General features: G+C 48.0%; 1 protein-coding gene across 2 annotated transcripts in view; it reads right to left on the reverse strand.

The window, feature by feature from the left end:
• Positions 1 to 1,879: 1,879 nt before the first annotated feature.
• The window catches only part of LARS2 (leucyl-tRNA synthetase 2, mitochondrial), a 132,463-nt gene continuing 115,267 nt past the window's right edge, over positions 1,880 to 19,075 (reverse strand). The window contains exons 18-21 of one of the 2 annotated variants that reach the window (XM_006173915.3): positions 18,912 to 18,989; positions 15,182 to 15,293; positions 6,581 to 6,708; positions 1,880 to 3,323 (exon numbers count right to left, since the gene is read on the reverse strand). In XM_006173915.3, the coding sequence (XP_006173977.2) occupies positions 3,144 to 3,323; positions 6,581 to 6,708; positions 15,182 to 15,293; positions 18,912 to 18,989 (498 nt within the window). In that variant the 3' untranslated portion in view covers positions 1,880 to 3,143. The remainder of the gene's footprint in view (positions 3,324 to 6,580; positions 6,709 to 15,181; positions 15,294 to 18,911; positions 18,990 to 19,075) is intronic. The other variant, XM_032459026.1, reaches the window with a different exon arrangement.

Genomic DNA, 19,075 nt, shown 5'->3' on the forward strand with positions numbered 1-19,075 from the left:
TTAAAGAACAATTATGGTTGGGATCATATTGTATAAGTATACTGCTTTATTCATAAGAAAATGTCCATATTCCACGTTTTTAAAAAATGATTTTTTGCCTGCTGCCTCGTCTTCCATTGACTGGATGTGCTCTATTTTCCTTCACTAGTTCCTTGAAGGTGTCTGTTTAGGTTGGGATGAGGCATGCCTATGAGGTTTCCCCACTCACTTACTGTTTTAGGGTCTCTGGGATCAATTTCATTTTTATTGGCAGACAGTTGGCTCCTGTGGCCGTGACATTTGCTGAGGGGATTCAAGGCCACCTCTTTCCCTGTGCACAAACTCTCTTTACTTATTTCCCCAATGGAACAACCCTGACATCACCCATGAGCCTGGGCCTTCTACTAGTCTGGCAACAACCTTCACCTCCAGTCCTAAGGGACCAACACTGCGCTCCTGGCCTTAGTTGCCACCCGTCCCTGTTCAGAGGGCACTGCTGTGATTTCCAGTTGGGAGGACTTCACAGGAGGGGAGCCTGGGCCAGACTCTGCTCAGGATGCCAGCTTCCAGCCAGCATCTCAATTTTCCTGACTTGTGTATTTGAAGCAAGATGGGCAATTAGGTAAGGGGCCTGGCAGACACAGTGGGTGGTCAGAAGACCTGGGTTTGCATCTGGTTCTTCTACTTATTAGCTGTGGAAACCAAGCAAATTATTGAACCTCAGAACCTGGGTTTCTTCATATTTATGAGAGAAGAATTCTTTCTCTCTTGAGTTATAGTGGAAATGAAGTGACATAATGCAAGCGAACTTGTTGAGGCCCAGTTTTTGACCTAAGCAAGACAGTTAATAAATGACTGAGATCATGCCTCACCCAAGGGATCAGATTTTTCTGTTCAATTGTTCCATTACTCCAACTATCTCTTAGTAGCACCAGTGAGCTCTTGTTTTGAAAGTTTTATCCTCTTACAGAAAAAATTCTCCAAAGCCATGCTGGTCAGTCCAGGGGCCTTGAGGCTTTACTGACCCATTGCTTTGGAGAGATTATGTGCAGATAAAGGGCCCCCTACCCTCATCTTGTTGACAGACCCAAGACCTTAGCTTACTTTAGGAACAAACAAGACAATCAAGCAAAACACTCACTTCCTCCTTGTACCAAATATCCTCATCTGTTTGCTTACATTTAATCCACATTTGCTGGTACACGGAAAGGGATCATGTACACTCAAGTCAGCTCTGGGAACATCTTTTTTTTTTTTTTTTTCCAGGGGGGAGGTAATTAGGTTTACTTATGTATTTTAATGGAGGGATTAGGGATTGAACCCAGGACCTCGTGCATGCTAAGCATGCACTGTAGCACTGTACCCTCTGAGCGATACCTTCCCCCCAGCTCTGGGAACATCTTAAATACCTGCTCGGGAGTTCTGGCCCCTGGTCCTAGTCCTTCCAAACTCTACTTTGTCGTGTTTTAGTCCTGGACCAAGCTCATTCCAATTAAGCCACAGGTCAGGGAGAGAAAGGACCAGTTAGACATGGTTCAAATGCATCAATTATTCCTGTGGTTCTCAAACTCTGCTGTCCATTAGAATTACCTGTGGAGCTTTTACGCTGCCTGATGCTCGAGTGCACCTCAGATCAATTAAACCAGGATTTCTGGGCATGGGGGCCAGGCAGAATATTAGGCTTGAGCCAAGTGAGGCAGTTGCTGTTGCTAATGTTCCTGAGTCAGAGTCGTCTCCCATGTTCTGTAAGTTCCACACTCATCTCACTTTGTAACGCTCCATGTGGAGTCAGGCACACAGCCAGGGCTTCTGGTGACGTTGGAACACCTTCATGTGTTGCTGATTAACTCCTAGAATTGGAATATGGTGGCTATTCCAAGATCACACATATGTCCAAAAGTCGTACATGACAAACACTTTATTCCATTAAAAAAAAATCATCTGTTAACTGCTGAACTGCAGGGGACCACATCTGAGGCTACTTCAGAAAAAGCCATCAGAGAACAAATACAGATTTTCAGCGCCACAGAATGGCTAGATTCTCCTCCTCCTCCCCCCATTAAATAGTAATCAGTGGCTTAGGCCAGTTCTGGTGAGACCACCCGTGCTGACTTCACAGAAAGCCAGGATTACCCTAATATGCAGTGACATGGGTCCAGTCCTGGTGTCTCCCTGGCAGCCTGATTGCTCTGGCTCAAACATAGGAGGTGGTGCCCGGGTGGCATCCGTCCCACCCTCTGCGCTGAACTTGCTCTTCTTCATGACTGCCTCTGGGGACCACACCCACGGTGGCATCGCCATCTGGGGCTCACGTGAGCAGACTCCCTGTCTGGCAGCAGCGGGCTCCGAGATGGGTTCTGTCTAGGATTGGAACCAGCTTGGTTCCGCTTCACTTCACAGCAAATTTTATACCCTGAGGGAGTGGTTAGGAAGTGCTGCTCACCGGTCACAGCAGGAAGCGGTGCTTCACCCAAGAGCCTGAGTCTCAGCGTCCAGCTGCGCTGGGGAGGAAGCAGCCCGCCCGGCAGGGCTGAGGGGCGGTGGGGATGCTGGCAGCGGGACTAACACCACTTGCCTCGATTCTGAGCAGCTTCTGAAGACCACAGTGTCCATTCCACAGTGGATGTTTGGACACGACCCAAATGTCTTCTCCAACTAACCTGAGGGTGGGAGACCACCCACCATGATGCCGAGGCTCTGTTACCTGCTCGACAGTGGCTGTTCCCGAGCCCCCGTGGTTCCCCTGTTTAGCCTCATGTTCCTGGGATGCGCCTAAGGCGGTGGTTTCCTGGGTCCAGGCTCCCAGGCTGCTCGAGAGGCATCGTGCTCACCTCACTTGCTCCTCCTTTCTCCCTCCTGCTCCTGCCCAGCCGAATCTCTAGTGGCTTCACCCGCGGTCTGACGCTTCCCCAACCCTGCAATGGTCAGGGGAGGAACAGGCTCCCCCTGCCCACCCTCATATTTCTCCTCTGCCCACACCCACCCTCTCCCCTGCACCAGGCCACGCTGCAGAGGTACCCTGTTGACGCCAGCCTGTCAGGGGACGAAGACACACATTCAAGACATTGGCTTTTCCCTGTCCCTGGGCCTCAGACTCCTTCCCGTCCCCTCAGGCCTGCAGGAGGGGCCTCACAGGCCCTGTGGCAGCTGCAGTGTCCCTGCAGTCACTCCTGCACCAGGAAGTTGATGAGGGCAGTTCTGGGGGAGAGGAAGGCCTTCTTGATGCTTCTTCCTTGTAAGAGCCTGATACCCAGCTCGCTTTGGAGAACCAGTTCGTGGACTTTGTCCTGGTCCCGGGCGACTTGCTGGGGCACAGGGATTTTGCCACAGGCTTTGTTGTTGATCTGAGAAGGAGAAAAGTCGAGACAAACCGTGAGGAAAGTCCTGAGAGGCAGGCAGCTTGATGCCAATACCCACCACCCGCAAAGGGTACCGCTGCCTCTGTGTGTGGATGGGGCACGGGAGAGAGAAGGAAAAGGCAGCTCCCAGCTTCCCGGAAGAACAAAGTGCAATTAGATGGGTCGGATTAATGCCTGAACACTTGGGAGAGGGGGAGGGAGAGGGAGCAGGCACCATGCTTCCTAAGCAGCCCCCCTCCATGGCAGTGGTGGAAATCATGTCACAAGTCCTCATCAGGAGATGGCAGGCTGTATCCGGGGGAAGAGGGATTACCGTGTTACTGAAGATCAAATCAAGCTCAGATCTGGCTACAGGGGGCGCCATCGAGGATTTACCCAGGTCTCAAGTGGACTACTTTCTGGGGAACACAGTCAACCTCCCTCTCTGGTGACTGGCTTCAGAAGGGGGCGCTCAAGTGTGACGACAAGGAAACCTGACCCACATCCCATACAACTCGCTTAAAATGGGCCAGTACAGCTCCAGACATCAGTGGTGTTCACCGAATACTGGTTCGACAAAGATCACCTTCACAGCAGATCTGAGCTGATGTTCCAGCCGAGGAAGGCGACACATGACCGAACAGCCCTGCTTCAAAGCCTCCATCCCACTGCTCCCCTCAGAACACTTACATTTCTTTTAAAGTCGCTGTATTATGACAGATTACTAGGAATAATTTCTGAAGATCCAACCAAAGCACATTATCAAGGGTCGCTTAATCACCCACTTCCATTTTTTCAGATTTATGGAGAACGCAGTGGCATTTTTATGGGCTGCGTTAGCCTAGATCACTGGGTGGGAAACAAACATGGCATCACCTCAAACAGAGACTGTTTGACTTTAATAAAGTCTCTCAGTCCCCCTTTGGTGGCCATGCAAGCTTCTGCTGCTCCGACTTTGCCACTACCACACCATGACAGTCCTGGTCCAGGCCTCAGCATCGTTCTCTTTTCCAGCAGCTGCCTGGAGGCCCCCAGCCGCAAGCCCTGCTCCCCCCACCCCACCCACCACGACTCACCAACTGGAGGGCTGCCTGCATTGGCTAAGGACAATGAAACCCTGTGAGGCAGGGCACAGCCACTCCATCCCCACTCTACAAAGGGCGAGGCTAAGGGACAGGAGGCGAAGCCACTTACCCAAGGGCCCCCTCCACCAAGCGGTGGAGATGGGTTGACCCCATGGACCCTCCCTCCACTGCCAACCCCCCGTCCTCTTGGGAGACAGTCGTCTTCTCTCCAGCACCACCTCTGCCTCTGCTCCAGCCCCTCCACAGCTCACGCCCAATGAGGGCTTCCCTGACTTTGCTCCTTCTCTTGGCGAGGGAAATGCTGCTCCTCCTTCAAAGCCAAGGTCCACGTCCCCTTCTTCAGGATGCCTTTTCCAATACCCCAACTGCCAGCAGTGGCCATGCTGACGCTAGCAACAATTAGCATTTACTGAGTGAGTTATTAAGCCCTGTTCTGCTACTGTCTCCTCACTTGTAAAATGGGGTTGGGCACGTAACTGCCTCGTCTGTGAAAGGGGAAAACAGCAGCGGCTGCCTCTTAGTCAGTGCTCACTACCTGTTGGTTAGTGGGTTTTGTCATTAGCGTGTCCAGAAGCAGGCTAAGTACCTCCTGGCATTATCCCATCTAATTCCTTCAATAGCCGGGTAAGGCAGGCCCTGTGTTGGCCTCCATTCTCTAACCGAGGACACTGAGACATAGAGAAATCAAGTATTCTGCAAAACCGAGACTTACGTCCCAGATGCTCCGACTCCCAAGCTCTTATACAAACTCCTGGTGTGTGCGACAGCTCGTGTGCTCCTGCGGACCATCCCTCCTGCGTGCTGGGCTCCAGGAAGATGAGGAGCCTCTGGGTTCAGAGCACACAGGCCCAGCTGAACCGTTACTAGTTACACTGTTCTGTGCTGTGGGCACGGCACCGAGTGAGATCACCTGGACACAGAACCCGGACCTCGACAGAAGTCCTGCCACGTAGCCCGGCACCCTGACCTGGAGGCTCTCCAGGTGGGTGCTCTCTCCAGGAGCCCTACAAGCATTTTAAATCTTAGATTTTCATTTCAATGATAGTCTACAATTATTCTACCAGTTAGCAAAACTAAATGCCTTTTCTGCAGTGGTGATTGAAAATGGAAAGACATTTTCAGACTAGAACTTCAGTGTTTCAAGCTGCCATCTCTCAGCTGTGCTGAGGACCAGATCTCAGGGGTACACAAGTTACTTAGAAATATGACTCAAGTTAAAGAAATCGTCTCTCTGTGCCACAGGCTGTGTTTGGTTTTGAGGATTTTTGGAAGAGGCCTAGCTGGGCAGCCCCTCCACCTCCCCTGTGGGAAGGTGAATTGGAGGCAGTGAGGAACTGAGTGCCAGGGGAGGTGGTGTGGAGACTGAGTGGCCAGGAAGGAGCCCGTTTCCTGGGCGACACTGTCTTTCCCAACATGGACTTGCTGTCCCTCGGCCCTTGGGTGGGCTTGTTCGTGGCACTTTTCACAGTTTGCAGTCATTTTATTTATTCTTCTCTTTCCTTTTTCTTTTCCCTTACCTTTCCCACTAGCCTTTAAGCTCCTTGAGGGCAGGGACCCTGTTTGTTGTGTTTGGTTTTGTGTCCCCAGAGCCTAGCACCATGCCTGACGTAGAGTAGGTGACTTGACGACGACTGAGGAGTAAGCGAACGTGGGCAGGGTGAGCTCCTCTGAGCCCGTGTCCTCAACTGAAAACAATGAGAACGCGATGCCTACCTTTCAGGGTGCTGAGAGTTAAACTTGGGATGGAAATTAGCTGCCCTCCCTGTGGCTGAGACACTTGCTCCCGTTAAAAGGTCCTCCACCCCTCAGCCTCTTTCCCTCTTCTGCCACATCAGCATATTTAAGAGACATTCCTCATAATGGGTCTCAGATTAAACAAGCATATAAAAATTACAAAAGCATAAACTAAGAGTTATTTGCTCGATAAAAGGTCTAAATGATCAATTACTTTTATTCATTAGAAATCCCACTTTTTCATAAACATGAGGACCACAAGTTTTATGCTCACAAGCTTTTGGGATACAGCAACCTCAAAACTGAAGGTGCTGACAAAGAAAGACGGACCGGAAGGTTGGGCAGAGGGTTTGGTGGGCTAGAGAGGCCTGGAGAGAAACCTCCGGACCCGGGCCATGTGGGCAGTAGGTTTGCCCGGCTCTGGGGGCTGTGGGGGACACTCACCAGAACCACCATCTGCACGACGTCGGGCTGCTGGAGGAACTGCGGGTCCACGGCCGGCCAGGCCTGACTCAGCACGCCGGCGTCCCAGGCATAGTGGGCACACAGCTTCCTCGGCACCAGTGCCAGGCCTGCAACATCGAGACACAGAGGGTCACTGAGCACCCACGAGGCTCGTGGGAGCAGGTGATAGAGATTCCCCCCAGCAACACAGCCTGAGGCCCCAGGAAGCCACACATGGTTTTCCACAGCCCACGAGGGGCCCCCTTCCTTTGGCCTGGCTCACTGTCCCAGTCTACATCTAGCTTTTTCTATCTTTCTTTTTTTCTTCAAACAGTACCCAGAGCTGTAAAGATGGATGGACACACGGTTCTAAAGTGTGCGTTTGGAAGAACAGGCTGCTGATTTTACTCAGTCTCTCTGCAGTCTTGTTGGTGAAGGAATCCTTTGTGCTCCTGAGAGCAGATCCCAAAGTCGTAAGCGGCATTTACTTCCTTTCTGCACTGCGAATACTTGTGGTCTGAGAGGGCCTCCCACCCAGTCCTTTTTCTCATCATTACCAGAGCCAGCATGCCGAGAACAGCAGGGTGCTCCTTCTGGACCTCCTCAGAGGAGCTCAACCTTTCCACTATACTTCCTCTTGAGAAGGGCTCCCGCCACTACCAAATTGGAAAGAGCTGTCCTGGGCTCAGGGTGGGTCAAGTGGGAGCAGGGAGGAGTGACACCCTCTCAAGTCTTGCTTCCCAGAGTCTTCATGCTGCAGCCCCCAAACCAGAGGAGTCTCAGCACCCAGGACTGCACGGGGACAGCCGTCAGTGCTCTGGAACTTCCACCAGGGGCTTCCCAGCGGGGAAAGTTTGATTTTCACGCCTCTGCCGATCTCAAGAGCACAAGAGATGGCCCCAAATGTGCAGTAAACACACAGAGCAGAAAAAACACTGATTACTTTTGTAATTTGAAAAGATATTTAAAAACAAAGCTTTCCCACACTGTGACATTGGTGCCAGATTTTTCTTCTGGTTTCTTTCCAAGGTTTCATTTTCTTCCCCATTCATTCATAATTTATTTTAACTATCCATAATTTATTTTGTGTATAATATAATCACATGTATCATTAAAAAAATTACAGGGCCAATTTTCCAAACCCAGTCTGTTAAGTAAAACTTCCCTTCCCTGTTGGCTTGTGATTTTTCTTTCACACTATATTATACTAGGGGTGATTTCAGGACTACTCACTACAAAGATACTCAAAACACTTGTCGGTGATGAGGCGAAGAACAGGACAGAATATAAATCAGCACACTGTTTCCTTCACTGAGGAAGTCTTGCTCCCAAAAAACTGGTCATATAATGTGACTGTGTGCTTAGAGACACAGCTGATGTACGTGCCAAGCCCAGGCTCCTTATCCTGTCCTGGACGGTAACAGCTCCCGGACCAGCCTCAGGTCTGCAGATCACTCTGAGTAGCACCGGTCCATTTCATTCTGTTGATCTCTGTCTTGGTTCCCGTTCAGGTATCATAGATTTGTTGTGGCTTCCTACGGTTTATCACCTGGCACTCTTGTAACCCTGTGCTGCCAGTCAATTTGAGGGAAAGGCAGGCCATCAGGGTCTGAGGATACAGTGGCGTAAAAGACGTACTCCTGGGGCACAGCTGGCCCCGGCACCCCAGGGTTCCTGCACTTCTAACACACGTGCTCCATTTCTAACAGATGCGCCTTTTGGCAGAAGCACAAAGGAGCTTCCTGCTTGTTCCTCAGAAGGGATGCTATTAAGACTCATATCTAAATACAAGACAGAGGTCAGAGAAGGAAGATAATCGTTTCTTTATTTGAGCAGGCTGGGCCAGTGTGGCCGGTCCTGTGACCCAGCTGCAGCGGGAAGCCCTCCAAAACCGCCGCATGGCAGTTGTACAGGATGCCTGGGAGATGAAAGGACCTTGGACACAAATGTTCTGGGCAGAAGCTGTTACAAATTCCACTTTAAAAAAAATGAGGAAGCCCAGCCTTCCTGGAGCAGTCAGGATGCTTATTTATAGCGGCCTGGGCCCCCGCCAGTGTTTCCATATAGATGGGAGTGGGGCCACCCTGCTTAGCAGGGAGGAACAGAAACTCATTGCCACACGTTCTACGTCATGTTTTTCCCTCCCAGCTCTTTGGAGGGAAGTAAAAATACCTAACGTTTGCATGGCAAACACAATGGTTTCTTTACGTGACATGGGTCACGTCAGGTCGAGAGCTGGCCTTTGGGAAGCTCACGGGGAAAGTCTGAACACAGGCTAGGAAGTGGCAAGGCCCTGGCACACAAGACCACCAGGCAGGGCCAGCTCTCGCTCACGCCCGGCCCCCTTCCTTCCCCTCCTCTGGAGAGCTGTTGTCGCTGACCTTCCTATGAAATAACTGAAACAAGGCTCCTCTCCTGCTCTGAGAGCTGGTGAGGTCGCCACACTGCTAGAGACACCTGGAGTGAGTGCTGGGGTGGTCATGGTGTCTGTGGATGGCCGGCCTCTCCTGACGGCCACCTGTAGGTCTGTCCCCCGCCCGACCCCACCAACACAAGGGAGGACTTGGGGATTCTGGGGCGTCTAACCCCCACCGTGTCTCGTCCAGCCCGGCAATTTCAAGGAAATGGACAGGAAGTCATGCCACTACACATTAGCCTTTACCCACAGAAAGGGTTCTGTTGACATTATTCTGAAATGACAGCTCTGACACAGCATACACGTTCCTGTATAAAATCATCAGAACATCAGCAGGTAACGTACTGTCCCCTACCACGATCACGCACACATTTCCAGATGTTTGCAGATTCACAGTTTTGTTGAAATAAGTGAATAGAGCATGTATGTACAGTACAACACTATAGCTACAATATTTAACAGCCATTTTTACGAAGGAAAATGGACCTATGGCGGTAGACTCGAGATTATGAGTTACTTTGGAAACTCAAGGGAGGGAAAAGGGTCACCTTGCTGTAACCCTCACAACTAAAGTGCTGATGGAAGACTTAGAGACCACAAGAGGCAGAAGCCTGAGGCAAAAGCAAGGCAGAAGAATCACTGTCACACTATAAAAATGGCCAGAGAAACAGAGATCTTATCACCACATTTAAAATAACTTGTATTTTGGACAAGAGGCTCATCTCAAAGCAGTACAAAAAAAAAAAAAAACAAAAAACAAAACACCCAAACAAACAAAAAACCCCAAAAACAAAAAAACAAAAAAGCCCAGAAAAAGAGGAGAAATCACTCAAATGCCCATCAGTGGATGGCTGTTTAACAACTTATGGCACATTCATTGGGTGGGACATCATAGAGCTGTTAAAAAAGAACAGGGTAGGTCTGTAAGTGTTGATACAGGACTACTTTCAAATACAGTAAGAGAGAAAACTGTGCACAGAATGCTAACATCTGTATGAAAAAGACAGACATTTCACATACAGGCATGGAGCTCTTCCGTCTAATCAGCTATCACACCGGCGGTGGAGGTGCTTGAGGGGAGCACGTGAGCACTGGGGCGACGGTGGGAGGGAACCGAAGACACACCCTTTGTAAGAGCTGAAGGTGTTACGATGTGCATGTACATGTACTTTTAATGAAAAATCCAGGTTGTGCTTTGCTTTAAGAAACCCAGAGAGGTACACTGGAGGCTGGAGTGATTTTCTGCATGCTTTTCTTGGGGACCTGGGCTTGTATAGAGGCAAGGTTGTGCTCAAAGAGCAGGGTGTCTTGGGCACTTAGGACAGACCTATCCTGTCACTGCCAGCTCCTGACAATTCCTGTCACTCTGCCCGGCGAGGGAGGAGACACGGACACCTCACACACCAGCGGGATGGATGGCTGTCTTTGGTCAGTTGTGCGTGTGTGTGTGCATGTGTAGCATGTGTCTATTAAAACCTCCTACAACTAGAAACAAATTCCTTTCTCCCTTCCTTCCTCTCTCGTGGTCCACCATGCTCCTGGACCAGAATCTCAACACTCAGGACTTGTGGGTTTAGAAAGGTTATTTAAAACCAAAAAACCCTTATATTCTGAAATAATTATGGATTCAGAGGAAGTTGCAAAAAAAATGTACAGGAGGCCCTGTGACCCCGACCCTAGCCTCCCGCAGTGGTAACATCTGGCATAACTACAGCATCATGTAAAAACCAGGAAATGGACATTGGGACAACCCACTCAGCTTATTCAGGTTTCACCTGTTTTATAAGCACTGCTGTGTGTGTGGCTTCATGTAAGCACCACCTCGGTCATGATGCAGAACTGTGCCACCACCACAAGGCTCCCTCGTGCTCCCCTTCTAAGGCCTCCACCCCTTCTGCTGGGGACCTAAGCCCTGGCAACCACTGATGTGTTTTCCATCACTATAATTTTGTTTTTTTCAAGAATGTAATATAAATGGAATCATAGACGAAATAACTTTTTAAGATTGGGTTTCTTCACTCAGCATAACCCCCTTGAGATCCACCCAAGCTGTTGCCTGTTAGAAAAGTCATTTTTGCAATGATGGAATTAGATCTTTAACTAGAGAACCACCAAGGAGCTCCCTGTTTGGAGATTTTCTGCTCTTTTACTGTCTTCCAACAAAGAAACCTTGTGTCCCTCGTCGGGAAACAGTATCGGTGACTCCAAATACTCAAAATTTCCCTAACACCCTCACGGATAGGACAACGTTCTATTATGGTAAACAAAAGATAACGTTGTAAATTCAGATGTGGTGTCTTGACCTTCTCGGATCTGAAGCTTCAGGAAGGAAAAAAAGATTTCCTCATCCTGTTAAAGTGAGCACACTGCCAAGACATTGGTTCTGTTTCTTACTGAAGGTCCCCATTGACTCTTTGAGCGGTTGGTAGAGGATATTAGGCCCCAAGTGCCTTGGGCTTCTCAGATGTTTCTTTTTATCCAGAGCAACAACAGCCATTTGCGAGGAATCGCCCCTGCAAGGCAGATCTCAACTCTGCTGCCCTTCGGGGAGGATGTCTCCCGTGAAAACCTGCTTCTCTGGGGAACTCTGGGAAATGGTAATTTCAGAACATTCCACCCTCTCTGACCATATTCCCACTAGAGTCATTGTGAGGTTTCCTCTCCAAGATGTAGGAATGAAACCAGAAGCTATATGAAAACTACGTTTTCTAGAATAAACCAAATGTATGTAAAAACTGTCCCAAAGCCTTGCAACAAGAATGACTGACAGTGTGGGATGATAATAATGACGCTCCCCCACAACACAGAGCTTCTATTTGCAAAGGACTCTGAACCCCTTGTGACACTGGCCCTCATCCGCTGCCACGTCCCCGTTCTCTCCAGACGGCACCCGATCAAGACCTGTGTGTTAATGACCAGGGTGATACACTCGGCTCCTCACTTGACTGTACTACAGCCCTGCTGCTCCTTTGTGGGGGGCCACAGGCATACACACGTGCAGAGCCAGGAGACAAAGGCGTACCATTGCTTCTTTGAATTAAAATAAAATTAGTTGCTATGACTTTGTAAAGCTTCAGGGAAGACCTTCTCAAGTGAGTGAACACAGACTACAGTGCCCTCCCCAGCTTTCCCACAAGTGCCTAGAACAGAGCCTGGCACAAAATACTGCTCACTGAATGGCTGAATGAGACCCGGTAGCAAAACTAAGATTCCGTCTCGACCCACTCCTATTGTAACACAGCTCACCAAAGCCCACTGGTGGTGTGTGGGAAAACCATGGAGTCTGAAATGGGCTAGTTTCTATCTTATTGCTTCAGTGCATATCCTGCTGGAGATCTTGTCACACCACTGAAGGACAGACCGGCGGGGGTAATGCCACAGTGTACACTTGTACGGTAAGACCTCTCAGCAGGGACAGGGCGCTGGAGAGAGCAGACCCTCTCTGCCACCCCCAGATGCCGGCTCACCAACACAGAGACTGGAGGGGCAGCAAGGAGGGAGTTTCTCCCATTTATATGCATCCCTCCCGGGAGAAATGAAATGAAGGAGGCACACAGATAACGTGGGACAAAGAAGGACGATAAAAAGGAGGATGTGTATATTCTAGGATGAGAGCGAGGATGTTTATTACAAATTAGATAAGTTTTGTTTTTAAAACAAGAGAAAACTGGGAAGGAATTAACAGTGTGCCATTTAAGAGACTTAATGTGATCACCAACGCTAAATGAAAGAGGCATGCTTCCTGCCTAAGGAAAAAATGAAAGGCTGCATGATCTAATGTAATATGGCAGCAGCCAGGCGGGCCTAACGCCACCCTCCCTGCAGGGCGTTCTGTCCATTCAGGCAAAGAACGGGCGAACGCCTCGTCCTGTGCAGTCTGTTCTAAAGCCCAGAAGCAACTCTCGGCTCACTTGGTGAAGTCGGTGAAATGCACACTGAGAAAATGCACACTGGTCTCGCTTAAGTACATAATTGCAAAATCCTAAATAAAACACTCGTGAATAGAATTTAACAGTCTGTTAAAGGTTTACTTCCCCAGGGTCAAGATAAATTTATCCCACAATAGCCTATTAGGCAATCAATTAATTGGACACAAGTCGTATCAACAGGGCAAAGGGGAAAATGAAAAGCAAGGGATACAACACCTCAGCAGTTGAGGAATGGATATTACATAAAATGTAACTCCCATTCCTAATATGAGTTCTAGTAAACAAGGATGGAAGGCTGCTTCCTTAACATGACAGGGAATATTCATTCTAAACCAACAGCCAACACCAAACCCAACGGGGAAGTGTCCCATTTAAGTATGGAAATGCTTTCCATTCTTAGGTGGATGTTTAAAGCCAGAAATTCTAGATATGACACATAAACCAAAAACTGGATGGTAACTCACCCCTGTGCATGAACGTTAGCATTCGGCTGAGCATTTTGAAGAGGCTTCAGATACCAAAAAGGATAGAATCCAAATTGAACTAATGGCTTTACAATGAAAGCAAGTGCATAGGTTCTCCTCTTCCTCCAGGGATGAAATACCCTTTCCTTTTGACAGAAGTACTTGCTGACACTGTAAACAGAGGGCACTGGGAAAACAACGGTCTCACCTTAGCTAAAAAGTAAAAGGAATTAATGCTCCCTCCTCCTGGGACACAGCAAGGCCCAGAGGTACAACAGAAGCTCCCAGAATTCATCAAACAACCACACCTCCAACAAGGGCTTTCTCCTTCTTCTGAGCCAGTCAAGACAGCCCTGCTCCCTTTCTCCTTCTTTACTTAGTGGCCCAGATGTCATCACTTCTTTCTTGCAATTCCTTGCCTTTTCCACCTCACGTTAGTCTCTAAAAGACTTCAACCGTGAGCTCTCATCCCGTGACTCTTTTGTAGAGTGAGTGGTCAACAGTACTTCTTTCATGACTTGGTGGTCCCCACGTGACATCGCGTGGCTTTTGGCTGAGATGTTCGGGAAGGGTGCTGCGAGGTCTGCCACTTCTCAGAGGCCCCCAGATAATTCTTGGCTGCCTGTCTCCTGCAAGCTCCGCTAGATCATCCACAGAAGTGACAGGAGACCTCCAAATACGGGGTCTAGGGAGTGGGCCCAGCACAACCACCACCGAGTCCTCCTGCACAGTCCCTCCTCACTCCCCTTCCATTTCCAGATCAGGGCCAGTGCTGGGGACAGTAAACCAACCACCCTTCTGCAGCTGCCAGGATGTAGAACAGCAGTGCTGCCGGGAAGCCGCTCAGATTGCCAACCCTGCACCAGCCTTCCTAAGGGGACCGAGGATAATTTGGGCAATATGACTGAATGGCAAATGAATTCTATTTCTTCTAACAAAGGAAGCGACTATAAACCTCCAGGTAATCCCATATTAAAATGAACAAAAAGTAGAGATGAGGAAGGAAAAGGAAAAGAAAAAAAAGAGCAGTTTAAGAAGATAGCTTCACGTAAAGGATGTTCAAATTATTTCTTAAAAGGAGCGGCTGTAGATACTCCTAGTGGTGGCCTATGAAAATCACCAACGGGCCCTGTAAAATGTTCTTAGGAGGCTGTGCAGGAGAGAAGAGGCAGGTCTCGCGGTTTCGGACCCAGGCCCCTGCCTGTGCATTGGAATCGCCCAGGGGCTGGTTAGAAACAGTCTCCCTCACTCTCCAGACTCCAGAATTGAGATCTCCAAGGGGGAGGGCGAGGCGGTGTCCACATTCAGCCTGCGGGAGCCTCAGGCAGTAAGCCCTGCCTCAGCACTTAGTTCAGGAATCACAGGCTGGTGGAGAGCACTGAGCCACAGCCCAAACGAGTACGTTTTAGATCTGCAGTGCAGGCCCACGTGCCCTTCTCTCTGTCTGTAAAGTGGAACTGAACATGAGTTTCCACCTTACGAAGGTAATTTGGGGACGTGATATCCAGGAGGCTGGGTTATAAGAAAGAACGTTCTGTAGGGACATCAATGTTCACGGTAGCCTTGGGGGGCACCCTGTTCCAAAGTGGAGAAATGCCTTTCCCTTTGGTGGGGGTGACAACGTGGAAGAAAGAGTATCACCATTCAGAGCACCAGAGAGAAAGCTCCCAAGTGCAGAGGGCAAATGCTGGACCCCATGGCTGAGGACATCTGAGTGCTGGGTGATGTTCAGAAAGGGGCTTGCGCACCAGCTGGTCAGTAGGAACTGGTCAAGCAAGGACTCCCCGCCTACCTGCCCAGAGCTCCGAGGTTATGTGAGGGGCCATGGGAGCAGCCATCACCATCAGGGCACACAGAGTGTCCTCGAACTCAGGGCTGTGGAGAACAACGCTCTGCGAAGCTTGCTGAGGAAGAGAAAAGAACAGCGATGTACACGTGTTGTTTATCTATTTTATATACAATAGTATCTGCAAATCTCGAACTCCCAATTTATCCCATCCCACCCACTTCCCCCCGGTTACCATAAGTTTGTTTTCTGTGTCTGCGAGTCTGTTTCTGTTTTGTAAGTTAATTTGTCTTTTTTTTTTAGATTCCACATATAAGTGATATCATATGGTATTTTTCTTTCTCTTTCTGGCTTACTTCAGTTAGAAATTGACACAACATAATAAACTGATTGTACTTCAATTAAAATAAAAAGCATAGCAATGTAAGAACACTGAGGTGTACACGATAAGCTTGGGTAAGAAAGGCCATGAACGTATCCAAAATCCAGAGACACAAGCAGGTGGGAAGAAACCCTCTTCACCATCATTTTTGCTCTGGGCAAAGAACTTTCCCCGTTTAATCACAGTATTAAAAATAGTTGGAGCAGCAATAACAGACATATTACTGTTGACTGAGCACTGACCACGCCCTTGGTCTGACATTAACTCATTCAGCTCTGACTATCCTGTGAGGGCGTATCGTTGCCCCACTTGACAGATGAAGCAGACAAGGGTCAGAGAGGGAGAGCCATCTGCCCCTAGCACACAGCTAACCAAGAGATGGAGTCCAGATTAGAATCCAGCTCGGTCCTAATTCAGAGTTAAACTCCTAGCCACTCTGCTAGGTTTTGTGTGTGTGCAGGACCTGTGGGAAATGAAGAAACTTGTTCACAGGTTCTACAATGTGGAGCCTCCAGGGCAGGGGTCCTCTTGCCCACCTGGGGGATCTCAGGGGTCCCCATTCCCTTAAACTCCTTTGCTAGTTTCTGCAAACATTCAGAGTCTTCCTGAGTTAACAATCAGTTAACCCAGTCACACCCATTCAACTTATGGGGCACCTACTAAATACTAGGCTTCAGGGATGAAACCTCCAGAAGGGCGTGTCTCTGCCCTCAAGAAGCTTACAGTCAATTGGGGAGGGAACGGACAAATGAATAGATGGATGTCACAGCGAGGGAGGGTGGGCAGAGCAGCCAGGTGAGAGCTGGGGTGTGTGGTCAAAGGGAGGCAGGAAGGGAGATTCGGGCTGTACTGGGGTGACTGCAGGAGGAATCATACTAAAAGGATTTCACAGAGGCCGGCGGTTCTCAAGGCCTCCTGAAAAGTCATGATAAAATGATAAAAACTAGCCTTTTTTTTTAGTTAAAAAACAAACACCCTAGCCTAATGTGGCTGTGGTACTCAGTACATGTTCATAACGCCCTGTGACCAAAACATTTTTTAATTTTAGCAAACACATCATAAAATTAAACCAAAAGTCATGGCCCATACGATGTATTTTACTGGGTATAGAGAGGCCAAAAGTATTATACATGGTCTTCTTCAAAATACATGAAATAATAGAAAAAAAAATATATTGGTCTCTGTCCCTGGTTCTGGGCACAGGGCTCCTAAAACCCTTCTAATTTCCTGAGTGATAAGAGTGCCAGGAGCATCTTTTGTTCTAATATTTGGTCTCTGACCCTGGTTCTCGACACTGAGCTCCTAAACCCCTTGGGGTTTCCTGGGTGATGGGAGTGTCTTTTGTTCTAATGAGGCAACTCTTGGTGGGCGCCTGAATAGCTCCCGGGGTGGGGGTCGGTCACCAGAAACACCAAGCCATGATTAGAAACAGGACTTTCACGGCCTCCCCCTATTCTCCAGGGAGGGGAGAAGGGGAGGGGCCGGCAATGGACTTGCAATCCCAGCGTACAGGGTTCAGGGAGCTTCCGAGTTAGTGAGCACGTGGCAGTGCTGGGGGAGGGCTGTGCTCAGGAGGATGCAGTTTTTCCATTACAACACGATCTTTGAAAAATCATCTATGAAACTGGAATAACTTCACGGGTAAGTGTATAAAGAAAGTCTCCTGGGAGGGCTGTGGACAGAATTAGCCACCAGAGAGTAGACATTTCATTTTTTAATTTAATTTTTCTATAATAATTACCCCTTTTTTTATTTAAAAAAACAACAACCCACTTAGCATAGAAAATGTGGGAGATACAAAACCGTTCCTGCAGGAAAAGCAAAAAAGCAGTGTATTTTATCTCAGTCACCCAAAACGCAGAAGTACGTGAATACACACACTCAGACGTGTAACATTTCCACTGGGGTTTGCACCACATGGACACTAATGTATTGTGTGTTTTCACTTAGTGTTATATCACGAACAGGTTCTGACAGTAAGTATTCTTGGAAGACACAATGGTTTAGGTGGTGTCACATTTCCTTCTTATATAAATCATTTCATTATTTCCCCATTGGAGGACATTTGGGGTTCCAAGTCTCTGTGATTATAAATCATCTGCCAATGGACATCCTTGGGTCAAAGGATACATTCAGTCCCAGGACTACCAACTCACAGCTGGAGCACTTCCTGGCGAGTTACCCACTCCCATCACTGGTGTCTGAGAGCATGTCTCACTGTCTTTGCAAAAGCATGCAGATTATTTATGTTAAAAAAGTCTATGCAAATGCAATCGGTAAAAAAACGGTATCTCATTTTAAATTTGCGTTTCATGATAATTAGTGAGGCCGATTTTTTTCTTCCACAAGTTTACTGACTATTTCCATCTCATCTTCTGTGACTAATTACCTTTTCACATCCTTTGACCACTTTTAGGTTAGGTATTTCCATAGTAATATGTAAGAGCTCTTTATATATTAAGGATATTAACCTTTATGTGATATATTTGTTAAAATGTTTTCCCCAGTCAATCTTTCAATATGGCATGTTTTAATATACTGAAAGTGGTTTTTTTTTTTAATTGAAGTATAATCAGTTACAATGTGTCAATTTCTGGTTGTAAGCATAATGTCCCAGTCATGCATATATATACATATATTCATTTTCATTGAAAATTGTCAAGTTTTATGTAGTTAAATCTAAATTTCTGCCATCATTCTTAAAAGCCTGGAGAGAGCTTCATTATAAGAAGCATTTGTGAATAGTTTTAATTCATAGTTTTTACTTTTTGTTGTCTAACTAGCTAATCGCTTGCCCAAGTTCCATCTGCTGACAAATCCTTTATCTGGCAAGAAAAATGACAGTCACATGTAGTAAGAAGATGAGTCTATACTGAAAAGGCTGATTTTTGTTTTCAGTGAGAATAAATCTGATCCACTTAGGTTAAACAACTGTAAACTGTTACGGAGGCCAAGGGAGAATTACAATTCATTCAGGAAATCAGGCAGAGGGGGCCACAGAAAAGAGCAGAGCTGGGAGAGAGGAGGCCTGAGTCTGGTCCTGGACATGTCACTCATCAATCAGAATGTCAGCTAACTTCCTTCCTTGTGCCTGGGTGTGGGTGTGCTCTTCTGTAGTATACGGGTGGTGGGGGGAGGGGTGTGAACCAGACAATCTTGAAGAACACTCCACGATAATACTAGGTTGTGTTGAGGGAAAAATCTTCTTTAAGACAACAGAGTCACACCAAGGAGGTGACACTGTGATGCTGCTTTCAGTCTCCAACCCAGGACCCTTCAGGCCACCTCCCCACATGGCTGGAAGCCACCCTCCCTCCTCTGATACCAGTAAAAGAGCAGAGACAGCCCACCTACCGAGAGGGCACTGCTGAGTCCCATCAGATGAGAAATCGCCGAGTTCAGTGAGAAGTCCTCTGTGAAATGGGCAGTCACCTATTGGTAAAAGTTGAATTATTCACTTTCTTCAAAATTCCTTTAAGCTTTCCACAAAAGATTGAATTATCCAGAAAATGTGAAGC

Source organism: Camelus ferus, chromosome 17, assembly GCF_009834535.1.
Source record: "Camelus ferus isolate YT-003-E chromosome 17, BCGSAC_Cfer_1.0, whole genome shotgun sequence".
Classification (NCBI taxonomy): Eukaryota; Metazoa; Chordata; class Mammalia; order Artiodactyla; family Camelidae; genus Camelus; species Camelus ferus.